Source organism: Lampetra planeri, chromosome 9 (assembly GCF_965212315.1).
Source record: "Lampetra planeri chromosome 9, kcLamPlan1.2.h2, whole genome shotgun sequence".
Taxonomy (NCBI): Eukaryota; Metazoa; Chordata; class Hyperoartia; order Petromyzontiformes; family Petromyzontidae; genus Lampetra; species Lampetra planeri.
This window is the reverse complement of record NC_136115.1, coordinates 7,381,364-7,394,435: the sequence shown is the minus strand read 5'-3', so window position 1 is coordinate 7,394,435 and position 13,072 is coordinate 7,381,364. Positions and strand designations below refer to the sequence as shown.

The window sequence follows — 13,072 nt, the reverse complement described above, 5'->3', positions numbered from 1 at the left end:
TAGAGGGGGGGCGATGGGGGGCGGTAGAGGGGGGGCGATGGGGGGCGGTAGAGGGGGGGCGATGGGGGGCGGTAGAGGGGGGGCGATGGGGGGCGGTAGAGGGGGGGCGATGGGGGGCGGTAGAGGGGGGGCGATGGGGGGCGGTAGAGGGGGGGCGATGGGGGGCGGTAGAGGGGGGGCGATGGGGGGCGGTAGAGGGGGGGCGATGGGGGGCGGTAGAGGGGGGGCGATGGGGGGCGGTAGAGGGGGGGCGATGGGGGGCGGTAGAGGGGGGGCGATGGGGGGCGGTAGAGGGGGGGCGATGGGGGGCGGTAGAGGGGGGGCGATGGGGGGCGGTAGAGGGGGGGCGATGGGGGGCGGTAGAGGGGGGGCGATGGGGGGCGGTAGAGGGGGGGCGATGGGGGGCGGTAGAGGGGGGGCGATGGGGGGCGGTAGAGGGGGGGCGATGGGGGGCGGTAGAGGGGGGGCGATGGGGGGCGGTAGAGGGGGGGCGATGGGGGGCGGTAGAGGGGGGGCGATGGGGGGCGGTAGAGGGGGGGCGATGGGGGGCGGTAGAGGGGGGGCGATGGGGGGCGGTAGAGGGGGGGCGATGGGGGGCGGTAGAGGGGGGGCGATGGGGGGCGGTAGAGGGGGGGCGATGGGGGGCGGTAGAGGGGGGGCGATGGGGGGCGGTAGAGGGGGGGCGATGGGGGGCGGGAGTAGGGCGGGGGCGATGGGGGGCGGGAGTAGGGCGGGGGCGATGGGGGGCGGGAGTAGGGCGGGGGCGATGGGGGGCGGTAGAGGGGGGGCGATGGGGGGCGGTAGAGGGGGGGCGATGGGGGGCGGTAGAGGGGGGGCGATGGGGGGCGGTAGAGGGGGGGCGATGGGGGGCGGTAGAGGGGGGGCGATGGGGGGCGGTAGAGGGGGGGCGATGGGGGGGAGGCGATGGGGGGAGGCGATGGGGGGGGGGGCGATGGAGAGGGGGGTAGAGGGGGAGACGAGCGGGGGGAGGGTAACTCCGCCCACCCCTCCAACACCGGACATTCACTACTGACGATGGTTTAACATCACCACGGCGCCTGTGCCAGGCCAGGTGCACTCCAAGCCTCTCACTCTCACACAACACAGCGACGCGTGACGTCACGCCGCCGCTTTCCCGTAACGCCACAAAACAAAAAACACACATGACGTCATCGCGCCGCTCGTGACGTCATCGCCCTCTTCCTCACCGCCCCTAACCCCGCCCCCTAGCCAATCGCGGCGTGAAACGTCTAAAGCGTGCGCGCGTCCCCGCGTCTCAGCCGCTGCTTCTCGAAGGAGGAGGAGACGGAGACGGCGGTGATAGCGGAGATAGCGGAGCGAGCGGCGACAGCATCTTCAGTGGCTACGGGGGGAGGTGGTGGTGGTGGCTACCGCGCTCGGTCACTCGCTCTGCTCTGCCCCGACCGACTTGGCCAACACCGCCGCTAAGCTGCTGCATGCGGCTGCTGAGAGAGCGGCACAGAGCACCGACGGACGGACGGGTAAGTGGCATTGGGGGTGGGGTGGTGGTGGTGGGAACGCCTCGACACGGCAGAGCTGAGCCGGACAACCGAGCCCGCAGCTGGTTACATCCCGACACGGACCAGACACCACCTGCACCACCTCCTCGTGATGGTGGAGAGTGGCGCTTTTCTGGGTATTCGGGGCGAAACGGACTCGCTGCTGGTCTCGCTGATGATGATGATGGAGCTCTCGGTTATTGTTTCACTTCTTGCTCTCGGTGTTTGCCCGTGGTCTTACGGCTTGGTCTTCTTACCTCGTAGTTCTTGTGATCTTGAGACTGACCTCTTGACCTCACATCTGGGTCTTCTCTCCATGGTCTTTGTGGCTTATCCCTCTGGAGGCCAAGTTGTATTGAACACCGTTTAAACAAATAATGATACTCTGTTAGTTTGTTATGTTAAAGAAGTCGAAATAAAATAAGGAAAGTCCTCTAAAAATATATATATTGCTGTGGTTTTCCCACCTGATGATGATTGCTTGTGTTGCAATCGAAACGTCGTGATTTATTAGAATTTCTACCTACGTGACTTTACCGAAAGATCCAGAGAGTATGGATTCCTGCAGTCACGAAAGCTTCAAATCAAGATTAAAGTCCTCTCGGTTTATTTTATTCCACACGGCCAATCGGTCCTCTTCCTGATCCCCGTCACCACTTTAGCTCCCTTGCCCTACCTGGTGTCACTGGATGTCACTTCTGGTCTCTTGGTGCCAGTCCTGGGCCCCCTCAATCCCTCTTCTGATCTCTTCTCGCTGTGACCTGCTTGAAGCTTCCCCCTCCTATTTCTTCCCACGCCGACTTCGTGTGCTGTAAGCTGACGGGTGAATGGTGTTGTGTTGGTACTGTGTATCCCTGGCTGCAGTATTATGCATAGCAGTTGTATTGTTGTTATCATTGTACTGCAGTGTGTGTATGTGGGGTTAGAAGTGTCTTTTTATTATGGAGAGACTGGTCCGTAGCAATGGGAAAGTCCAACACCCCAGGTTATAGTGTGTGTGTTCCCTACACAGTTACAATGGAGAATAAAACACTGCTTTTTGTATTATTCTAGACTTGAAGTTTTCGTGACTGCAAGGATCCATACTCTTGGTTCTTTCGGTAAAGTCACGCTTGTGTTGCGCCCGAAACGTCGTGTTTTGTTTTATTTTATTTGTATTTTCCCTGCCTACATGACTTTACCGAAAGAACTAAGAGTATGCTTTTTGTATTGTTACTACAGTATAATTACTGTATCTTGTTTGGGAAAGTGTGGAGCACCGGTCCACACTTTACCCAACAACTCCAAGCCAGTTAACTTGCGCCAGAGGCAATGTTGGTGTTTCTTGCCTGTTTGTTTTAAAACTGCCCTGTTTTGAAATTGAGTTCATGCATTCTAACTTTTGATTATTTTTTTACTTGGAATCAAATTTGGCATTTAGATTTCGAGGTTTGTTTTGGTCTAATTCTAATAGCAAAGTAATAATCAGTTTTTTTTATTTAAAAAATTATATATTCGCCAAATAAACACATTTAATACTTCTTTGTGGGTGTCTTTATACGGCGACATCCTATATCCTCATGGTACATCAGTCAAACGCATCCATCTGTTCCTCTATTTACTTGGTAAAATGGACAAATTACACTTCAACCATTTCTTGATTTGTAGCAATGGGGAGATGGGGTGGTGTGACTCAGGAGATGTATGTGGCATCGGGGCAGCTGCAGCGCTCTGTTTTTTTCGAAAGTTGATTGGTAATTTACGTGGTGGATTTACAAAAGATCACTCCTGTAAATTGGATGTTAAAGACCATTCATTTGACTGTCATTGTGCTCCAGAGTCATGGTTCAGTTGGCAAAATTGGATTTGACTCCTAAATAATTATGCCTATGAAGTAAATGTTTCCCAGTTCTTCCCTATTAAAGAGGTTATGGCATCCAACAGGTTCTCTCCTGCTTTAATACAGAAAATTTAATGAATCAGGACTGCAAAGCCCATTACTGGATATATTTGATGATGGACCATAATAACTACTCTGTGAAAATGAAGCTTCTATTTAAAAAAAATGGTACTTTGCTGTGGAATTTCATCATCGTGAAGAGAAAAAACGGTTTACAAAAATAGAACGGCTACATTGAAATTATGCTAAATAAATAGCAACATTCAAAGCCGAGTTGAACAATGAGACGTCGTTTTACCAAGTTATTCACAGTGACATTGGAAGATGTTTATTTCATTGGGTTTAAAAAATGACGGCGTAAACTGTTATTAAACGGCTACAAGGAATTGTTGAAAAAAAATATAAGCCTACAAAGTGTGTCTCATGATGAATGCAAGAAAAATGTATTCTTTGTTTTCTAAACGAGTGTTTGTTGGATCGGGGCCAAGGGGATGAAATGAAGAGGCAGGAGAAAGAAGGTTTGCCTGCTTTTGGAATACTGAAGTTAATAATGAAAAGCAAAAAACTAAGTTTGTACACCAACAAAGAAAATGCAGCAAAGGTTGAACGTGTATATATGGGGTTGCTGGCTTGGAATCACACTTGAGACGAAAGTAAGAACATGGATAAGACAACATATATTGGTTAGAGACATTGACATTTACTGTTATTAAAAATGGACTGGAGCAGGATAATCCACGATAAGATTTTATGACTCCTGGTTGAGGCTAATGGCAGTGGTTGTGAAGGGAACATACCCGTGAGGCCGTCCACCGAGGAGATGGACCAGGATCTTGATGGATTATTGCATGAGAGGTGGTGGTGGCTTGTGGAGGCCTTTTTCCAGCAGTGGATAGATTATGGCTGATGATGATAAATGAGAGTGACTAGAGCCTGAAAGCTTGGTGTTGAATGCTTACGTGTGCCTCGTGGTTAATTTATACTGTTTTTAATGTACAGTTCTCATACATTGCTTCACGTTTATTTTATAGATATTAGCTGTCTGTTTATAGTATATACTATGGTAGTGATTAAATGTACTCTCAAATTAGCATACATTTTTTTATTCTGGAAATAAACTTGGGTATAGATTTGCTCTCACACTTTAATTAGCCACAACATTATGGTTGTAGAATTATCAAGTTAAACAGCTTTGTTATGTACGCAGTATATTTCCAACATTTTTATGTATTTATCATAACACATGTTATTGCCCAGCATAATCATACTGTGCGTGTATTTCATTAAAGTCTGATGTCTTCATTTTTGTTGGCTACGTACAGTGCAAAAGAAGTTTAACATACATACAATATCTATCTGTTAGGATTTATTTCCATGACTTTGATCTTTAGCCACCTTAATTGAATCAGAAGCATCCTGTACCTTCCACCATTTATTGAAAGTACCCTTTCAATGGAATCGTATTGGTAAGGAAAGTTCTGGAAAGATGAGCTGACATCACTGCCTTGGCCAGTCATCACATACTTTACTGCGAAAGCTGCACTTTTATCCGGTGCTGCTTACATTATAAAAGCTTTGTATAAGTATGTTAACTCCAATACAGAGGTGTACCTCAAAGCCTTTCATTTTAAGAACGTTGGTGTGCATTATATTTGTGTGTGTAGATATCACCATTATTTTGGGGAGTGGCGGCATAGTGGTTAGCGCACTGCTTTGAAACTGGCCACCCGAGTTCAATTTCTGCTCACGGTCAACACTACTGACGATTATTTGTACCAGTCCTGGGCCTCGCTTAGGTTGACTGCGCCGCTAACATCAATTGTCCCAAAAGTCTGTTAAGGTTATACAGGGATCTTTGTCTCTTTTATTATTGCTATAAGGTTTCTATACAACTGTGCAATGTCAGCTGATAACACCGCGGAATCTTTTTCCCTCTGCTGTCATTCCACCTGATGGCTCATGTCACTTGGTGACATTTCCTTTGCAGGATGGAACACGCTGTCTGTTGGTTTTTAATGCTTTAAGCGACTCACTGTAATATTGCCGAGGACAAAAAGAGCTCTATTCCCTATGTATTGAAAGCTGCCATGAGAATGTGAATAGGTGCTGGTCATAGTTTGAACCATTCTAATATATGTGTTGGTATGAGTGAAAGCATATATTTTTTCTCCACCTTATAAATTAATTGTTACTGTTAGATTTTAAGCTTCATTGTCTTTTTTCTATCCAAATTATGCTATAATCTATTTTCATGAAAACCTGTGTGTGGTACAGCATACCCATTTCAGTGAAACCACAACCCGCTGGGCTATAAGGCTTCTAGGAGATGGCACGGCTGTAAGTGGGTTGTGATACCATCTGTACGGAATTGTCTGTTATCTGCCTCATGTGCGATTTATTTCTGATTATTCAATTCACCTTACACGGGAAAACCATTTCATACAATTTAAATTTTCATTCTTTTCAATGCAGGATCCTCCTGAATTAGAATCTTGAGGCTAAGGGAGGCTTTCTTGAATAGAAATTGTCATTGTTATTCATACTCTTCTTTACACATTTGTATTTATGAAGTATCTAAATACACCTGCATCTTGCGTTGGATGAGTAATTTTTTATTGTGCTTACATAGCCATGTGATAAATAAGCTGCTGCAAACATAGAAAACCGTATATACCATCTCATTGCAGTGGTCCAGTGTTCAATACTTATTTTCATACATATTCTATTCACACTTATCTACATTTCTTTCATAACTTTCTGAACTTCATGGATTTCTTTGTCCTGTAATATATCTCACTTCTGATCTGAAGCAAAACTTTTGGTATGACGAATACAGATAGGTGCTTTCTTCGGAGTTGTTCACTGCTAGACATTCAAATTGGAGAAAATAAGTTGTATGTGCTTTTCCCAAATGTGGAGGCTCTTGTCTTTCATGCAACTGGTCACGTGAAACATGTATGGTAGCATTTTCTTGACAACTAAAAGCACTGGACTGTATCTCACATTCTGGTCGAGCTGTGAACTCGATGCCTGCAGGATTTATATGCATCCACTTCACCCTAATTACCACGTTGCAAGCCAAGAGCTATATGAAACGAGGCAACGCAACAAGTTCTTCACTTCTCAGTCGAGTATTTTATTTATAACCAGGTAAGAGCCCCCATGTCAGGTAGATGTATTCACCAACCCACACTGACCAGGAGGGTGAGGTGAGGTCACATGTCTATCTGCCAATGGTAATGCAGCCTGAAACACGACCCTCGGTCACTCGCAACGAATTTCATCAAACGTGGTGATGGTGGCACAGCAGGTAGACGTAGGAGTACAGGATATTAATAAACACAATACGAACAGAGTGACTTGATTTGACCATTGCATACAAGGCACACACATGATGTCTACGGAATTAAACCGTGTCGAACTGGAGACAGAATAAAATTAAGATTTGGGGAATAGTTTTACAAAGTTAATAATCGTGACACTATGTTAAATCGCTTATGACGGTACAATCACCCTGACTAGCCAACATCAGACACATGGCTGGGTTGAAAGCTTGATGCAAAACACTTGGTCTTCCTTGATTCTTCTTCTGAAATAACCTGTGTAACAAAAAAAGAATTTGTTCTTGGGTAGTAAGTGTTATTTCCTAATTGCTTATGCCTCAAAAGTACAGAAAATGGCTATTATTCCCCACAAACTTTGCTTTTGTGACAGGACAGTGATATTTTGAAATTTATCTATTTTCAATGAGAAAATGTGTGCATTTGTGTCTTTCGTTCACATTAAGTCATGGTCACAAAAGCAAAGTTTGTGGGGAATAATAGCTTTTTTCTATACGTTTTAGGCATAAGCAATTGAAACATAACACTTGGTACCCAGGAACAAAAATTGTGTTACATAGTGTTATTTATACATTCGGTGTTAGGCTAATGGGAAGTTGTCAGCAGTTCTGCTGAGGGCTGCATTGAGGCACACATTTGGCGATTAAAATGTAATTGTTCACAATGTCTGCACTTAAATGCAAGTATAGGGGAGCAAGATGAGTGTCCTCAAAGGAGACCGAACATGCCCAAGAGGTTGAATGATGAGATCGGTTCATGTGCAGGAGTGAGATGTGGAATGTGGCATCCCAGGATGTCCACATCATGCCTTTCAGGCAGCAGTGGATAGATCATGACCAATGATGGTGATGACGAAGAAACATTGTGAAAATGTCATCACGCTTCCTTAACTACTCCAGTCTTTCTGATGGCAGATCGAACAGCTGCACTTAAGACATGTGGGCAGTGCAATGTATTGACAGCACTTAGTCTCCTGCATTACATGGGACATGTCAAGATGCTGTCACCACCAGTGGTGGCTATTGCACGTCATGTCCCAGCCCCCCATTGGTCTTATTGTCTCTGTCTTTACAAGCTATGCTTTTGGAGTTACAACTTGGCATGAGCTGTGGACGCTGTACAAGCACCGATTATGTTCTGAAGCGGAATTTTGTTCTTGGATACGTTTCCAATCTCATCAGTCTGCAGCTGACACCATTACATTGTATTACGATGCATGCAGTTGCACCATCAATATGCCAGTGACCATAACCTTGTATATTAACATATTTTCCAGCCTGGAATTGTAAGTAAATTCTTAGAATGGAATACGATTCTTAATAGGCTAGTGGGTACAGGTGGAATCCTGGCCAACTGGGCTGTGTGGAACCTGACATGCTCTTCAGGCAAGGAAGGGCGAAATATTAACTACCTCGCCTGCTATATAGGAGGCCGTGGTTTCGATCCCAACCCTGACACCTGTTATATTTGGAGTTTGCATGTTCTCCCTGTGGTCACGTGTATTTTTCTTCAGGTTCATCGGTTTTTCTCTGCACTTTGAGAAATGTGTGAATAGTATTTGGCTTCTATACAGTTGCAAATGATAAGCCACTTCTTTGAGCTATCATGTGTGTTCAGGTCACTTCTGAAAAAGAGCTATATAGCTCAGTGGGCGTTACCTGGTAAAATAACAAAATACATTTAAATCGTTTACTTTAAGAGGGACTCCTGGAGCTTGACCACCAGCTTGGTGGAATCACCATTGAAGCAGATGGGCTGACGCCTATGTCATACATTTCAATAGCAATTCTGGTCAATAGAGGGTAGCTGGTATCGACCCAGATTCTAGCAATTCGGCACGTGTATATACAATTCAGTACTAGACAATTCCTGTAATATTTTATTTTGGTGATGGCCATGTTCAAATATTAAATCTGTTTAATTTAATTGGGGTTTTGACAAGGATTCTTCTTTGGTGGATGTGTCCATTGGAATCGGATTCTTTTGTAATTCTGTTCAAATAGTTAAGCTACGGCTGTACTTAGCTGGTTGATACTGGCTTGAATTATTATTATTCCATTCTTAGATATAAATCCAGTTTAGGAATGGTGAGAATTACCCAGCTGTAATGTGCATAATAAAATGTGATTGTTATACAAAGTGAATAATTGATGTTTATAAACTTTCATTCATCCAATGACATCCACAAACATCGGGAGGGAAGTATCTCATTAAACCCAAATAACCGCAATGTTATAGACATTTGTGGTGGGATTATTAACATTGGCTGTGATGATGCCTTCATGTACAATTATGATAATGATGGTAATAACGATTTATCTTGATATAGCGCCCTATGTTCTGGGGCATCTTTGTGCGCGTCACATCATCTCACCAATCTTGAACTTTATCGTAAAAAAAAATCTGTCCACGCACTTTATATTTAAATAGCATATTTACAGAAATAATATATTAAAACAGCATAATTTTTAAAGAAACATGTATAGCAGTGTAATGTCATATAAAAAAAACAATAAAATTACAGGCTGGAACAGCACTCCCACCCTTACCATTATTTCTTATGGCAGAATTACTCCTGCTTAACACGAATTTGCTTAATGTGGCAATTTTCAGGCACGCAACCCCCGCATTGAGCGGGGACTTGCTTACAAGACCTCATCTAAACACATTTGAAAGGGCACCTCTAGAGGCAGCTGTCCCTATGGGCACAATCTGACTCGGTTTCCTGGCCTGCAAAACGGCATTAGTCTGCCAGTAGGGGGTAGGGGGTGATGATCTGTTTGTATGATTCCAATTGAGTAATTTGTGGGTCATATTTGAATCTGGAAAATGTTGGACTCTGACGTGACACACAATGGCCTACTTTTGCGGATTACGTCGGGGAATCTTTAACGTCCACTGTAAAGCAGACGGTGCGTTTTAATATCGTGGCTATTAAATCCGCATTAATACTCAGGCCTGTCACTTGATTTGAACCGTAAACCTCTGCACGGAGCAACAAACACGCGACTGCTAGGCCAGGTCCGTGCACCTAAATGCATAATGTCAGAAAAAAGGAGAAAAACCCTATTATTATATTTTGGTACTGGCAAAGGAGGTCTAATGATATAAATGTATTGTGTTTTTAAAGGTTTTATTTTCATCGCATAATAATGCTGCCATGGTTCTGATACCCATTCACATTGAGTGCAGCTGTGCAGCTGTGCATATCAATATCAGGGTAATGCATGCAAAAGGTGCAGCGTGACTTCCGTTAACTCCTGCCTCCTTGACGTTGACTGGAGAAAAACAATCACTTTCCTTGGCTATTTGCTCAAAATTGTATTGCGAGGTATTCGGACCATGTCCTTGTAATGGAAAGCGGGGAGTTTTTATGCCATCGTTAATGCACCTTGCTAATGTGAAGCTTCTTTGTGAGAATAAACACGTAGGCTTAGAAAAACTAAGCCTACGTGTTTTAAAAAAAAAACGATTTGCAATTATTTTTCGAAGGATGAGAAGAGAAGCACATTAATCGTTTGCACACCTGGAAAGTTCAAAAGCTATATACTTGTAGAATTTGACTTATGTCTACTGACATTTTTGGATAATGACTAATGGGCTGGATTACCCAAAGAAGTGCCATTGCCAGAAACACAAGTACCCTATTCGGTTTACTGAGATATATTTTGACAGTTTAACTTACAATTGCCTTCATTCATGAGTTCGTGTATAGGCTTGATCTGCCAGTGCAGCCGAAATCATTTTCGTATCGACTCTGTAATAACTTGGTGTCCTGAAATGCTGGGGCTTTCTCCTCTCTGGCCAGCTGGATCGATTGGTGTCCCTGTGTGATGGAGTGGGATGGGAGTTAGGCTTCCTAGCCTGGGGCCAGGCACTGCTCGGGCACATTTTTTGCTCACCGAATGCGCTGTCAGCAAACGGGATCAAAATGTACAAGGGTTTCATTTTCATTCATTCACGATCCTACATAGAACCATCCCCAGTGTTTGCAGAGTGGAGTTGTGTGTGGTTCATGCGTGCTGGTATTTATTTAAGCTTTAACATCAAACATGGCACTGACAACCGTAGTAATTCTTACCAAAACAATAAGACCTACTGTAACGCTACACTGTTAATGCCAACAGAAAGACTAAACATGACCTTGGCAGTGGGGATAACTCAAATACAACGCCAAGCATTTAATGTAATTCCTAACGTGTGTTTATGTATTGAGTACATAAACGATACTTTGTTCAATTACTTTATAGCATTATTGGGTGTAAGGAATCCATAAGTACTGAAACTCAATAGTTTTATAAGTATGTTTCACAAATATTAATAGAGCTTTGTGGGTTGTGACCTGCTATTTTTTCAACTAAAAACCGATTGTATGCAAAGGGAAGCCGCACGAGGTTACAGCTTAATCATTCCGCTTACAGCTGCATTTATAATAAGCACATCCACATGATTTTACAGGGGGGAGGTCATCGTAATGTAATTATTATACTGTGAAATCACATTTGTCACATAGATCATTACTCAATTTAATTAGATCATAACACTCCCAAGATACCTAGAAAGTCTCCATTCTATAGTATGTCTAACACTACAGCAAGAGGAATATTTGAGTTTGTGAAATTTTTGGTATTACACGTTGCAATCATTGCCCCCTACTGGCAGACTAATGCCCACTTGCAGGCCAGTGCTAAGTCACCTCGCGCCACACGGGACAGCTGTCACTGGGAGTGCCATTCGCATGTTTGAGATGAGATGCAATGTCAGGCGCTTTTAGTTGCTGAAGCATTTAAGTAACCATATAATGTAAACGTTTTTTTAAATGATGAAGACAAACAATCTGGCTAGTTTACACACGCGGCCATTTTAACGCATGCAAGGTTTGGTGATAACAATGGGTTAAACTTATGTTTTTGCATGGATGCCAACCGTGTAAAGATTTCCTTTTACACGCGGTTTGTTTAAGTGAGGTCATATACCCTCATTTCCAGGAATTGGTTGTTATTAAAAAAACTATACTTGGAATTTATTTTATATTAGTGTTGCACTATTCCATTCAAGCATCGTTTTTTGTTTGCCAGCGTTTTTATTTTATTGTAAAACTGTTTCGTGCTTATTAAACATGGTGCTTAAACTGTCCACAAACCTCATAGGTGTATCTCAACATTAAATCCCCTGTACATGTTTTAAGGGGCTTTTGGTAAAGCCACATAGATAGAAAAATAATAAAAATATCACGACGTTTCGACCGCAACACAAGCAATAGACACAGAGGAACATGGACTTAACTGCACATGAAAAGACGAATGCTTGTGTTGCGATCGAAACGTCGTGATGTTTTTATTATTTTTTTATCTACGTGGCTTTACCGAAAGACCCATAGAATATGTATTCCTGCAGTCACGAAAGCTTTGAGTCAAGATTTCTCCTGTATATGCTTCGGAAGAATGTGACTATGCTATGCATACGACAGTGAATGCTTCAGCTCTATCAAAACAGCTTTAAAATCGATTTATCTTGATAAAAGCAGTGTTATGTAAGTGCAGGGAGATTTTCCTGCCCATCACAGTGACTATTTTACAAAACACTAAAATATATACTTAACCTGCAACCAAGTTGAAAGATAATAGTTAACACCTGGCTTGCACAGGGGAACCCTAGGGGTTGGTGCCAGTGGGTAGATGCCGATACGCGTTGCCATGGTGTGCATTCGCCCACTTGACTCGGGCAATGGCGACAGCCATGAGGTTTGTTTTCTTTAACCCACTGGCGCTGTTGCGCGTTCCCCAACAGGCGCAGGCGAGAGACCGCGGAGCGCGATGCTGTGTTGGGGGAACACGTCGTTCGGGCAGCTGGGCCTCGGCGGCATCGACGAGGAGATCGTCAAAGAGCCGCGCCGCTGCACCTTCTTCGCGGGCAGCAGCGGCGGCCGTGCCGCAGGTCTCCGGGCGGTCGCCTGCGGCCGGAGGCACACGCTCTTCCTCATGGAGGACGCCACCGTCTACAGCTGCGGCTGCAACGACCTGGGCCAGCTGGGGCACGACAAGACTCGCAAGAAGCTCGGTGAGCCCCAAGGGGCTTTTGAGAGCTCTTTGTTGAAGCCACCAGTTGGTTGGCGTATGTGCCATTGGTGTCAGGGTTTTACAAGTTCCGCTTTCACGAGTCTTTGTCTTTGATGCCAATAGCACATTTTTTTACGTGACCATAATTGCGTGAGCAAAACAACAACAAAACTTAAAATGTTTTGGGCAGTAGAGGCAGTGGTGATGCAGTGGTTGGCATCCTCTGCTCTAAACCCGGCGACCTCGGTTTGATACGCGGTCACGGCTAACATC

The 13,072-nt window shown here is 44.6% G+C and overlaps 1 protein-coding gene across 1 annotated transcript in view; it reads left to right on the top strand.

Annotated features, from left to right (window-relative positions):
• Window positions 1-1,220: 1,220 nt before the first annotated feature.
• Window positions 1,221-13,072, top strand: part of HERC4 (HECT and RLD domain containing E3 ubiquitin protein ligase 4) — a 56,181-nt gene continuing 44,329 nt past the window's right edge. The window contains exons 1-2 of the mRNA XM_078597558.1: window positions 1,221-1,502; window positions 12,531-12,800. Coding sequence (XP_078453684.1) covers window positions 12,557-12,800 — 244 coding nt within the window. The 5' untranslated portion in view covers window positions 1,221-1,502; window positions 12,531-12,556. The remainder of the gene's footprint in view (window positions 1,503-12,530; window positions 12,801-13,072) is intronic.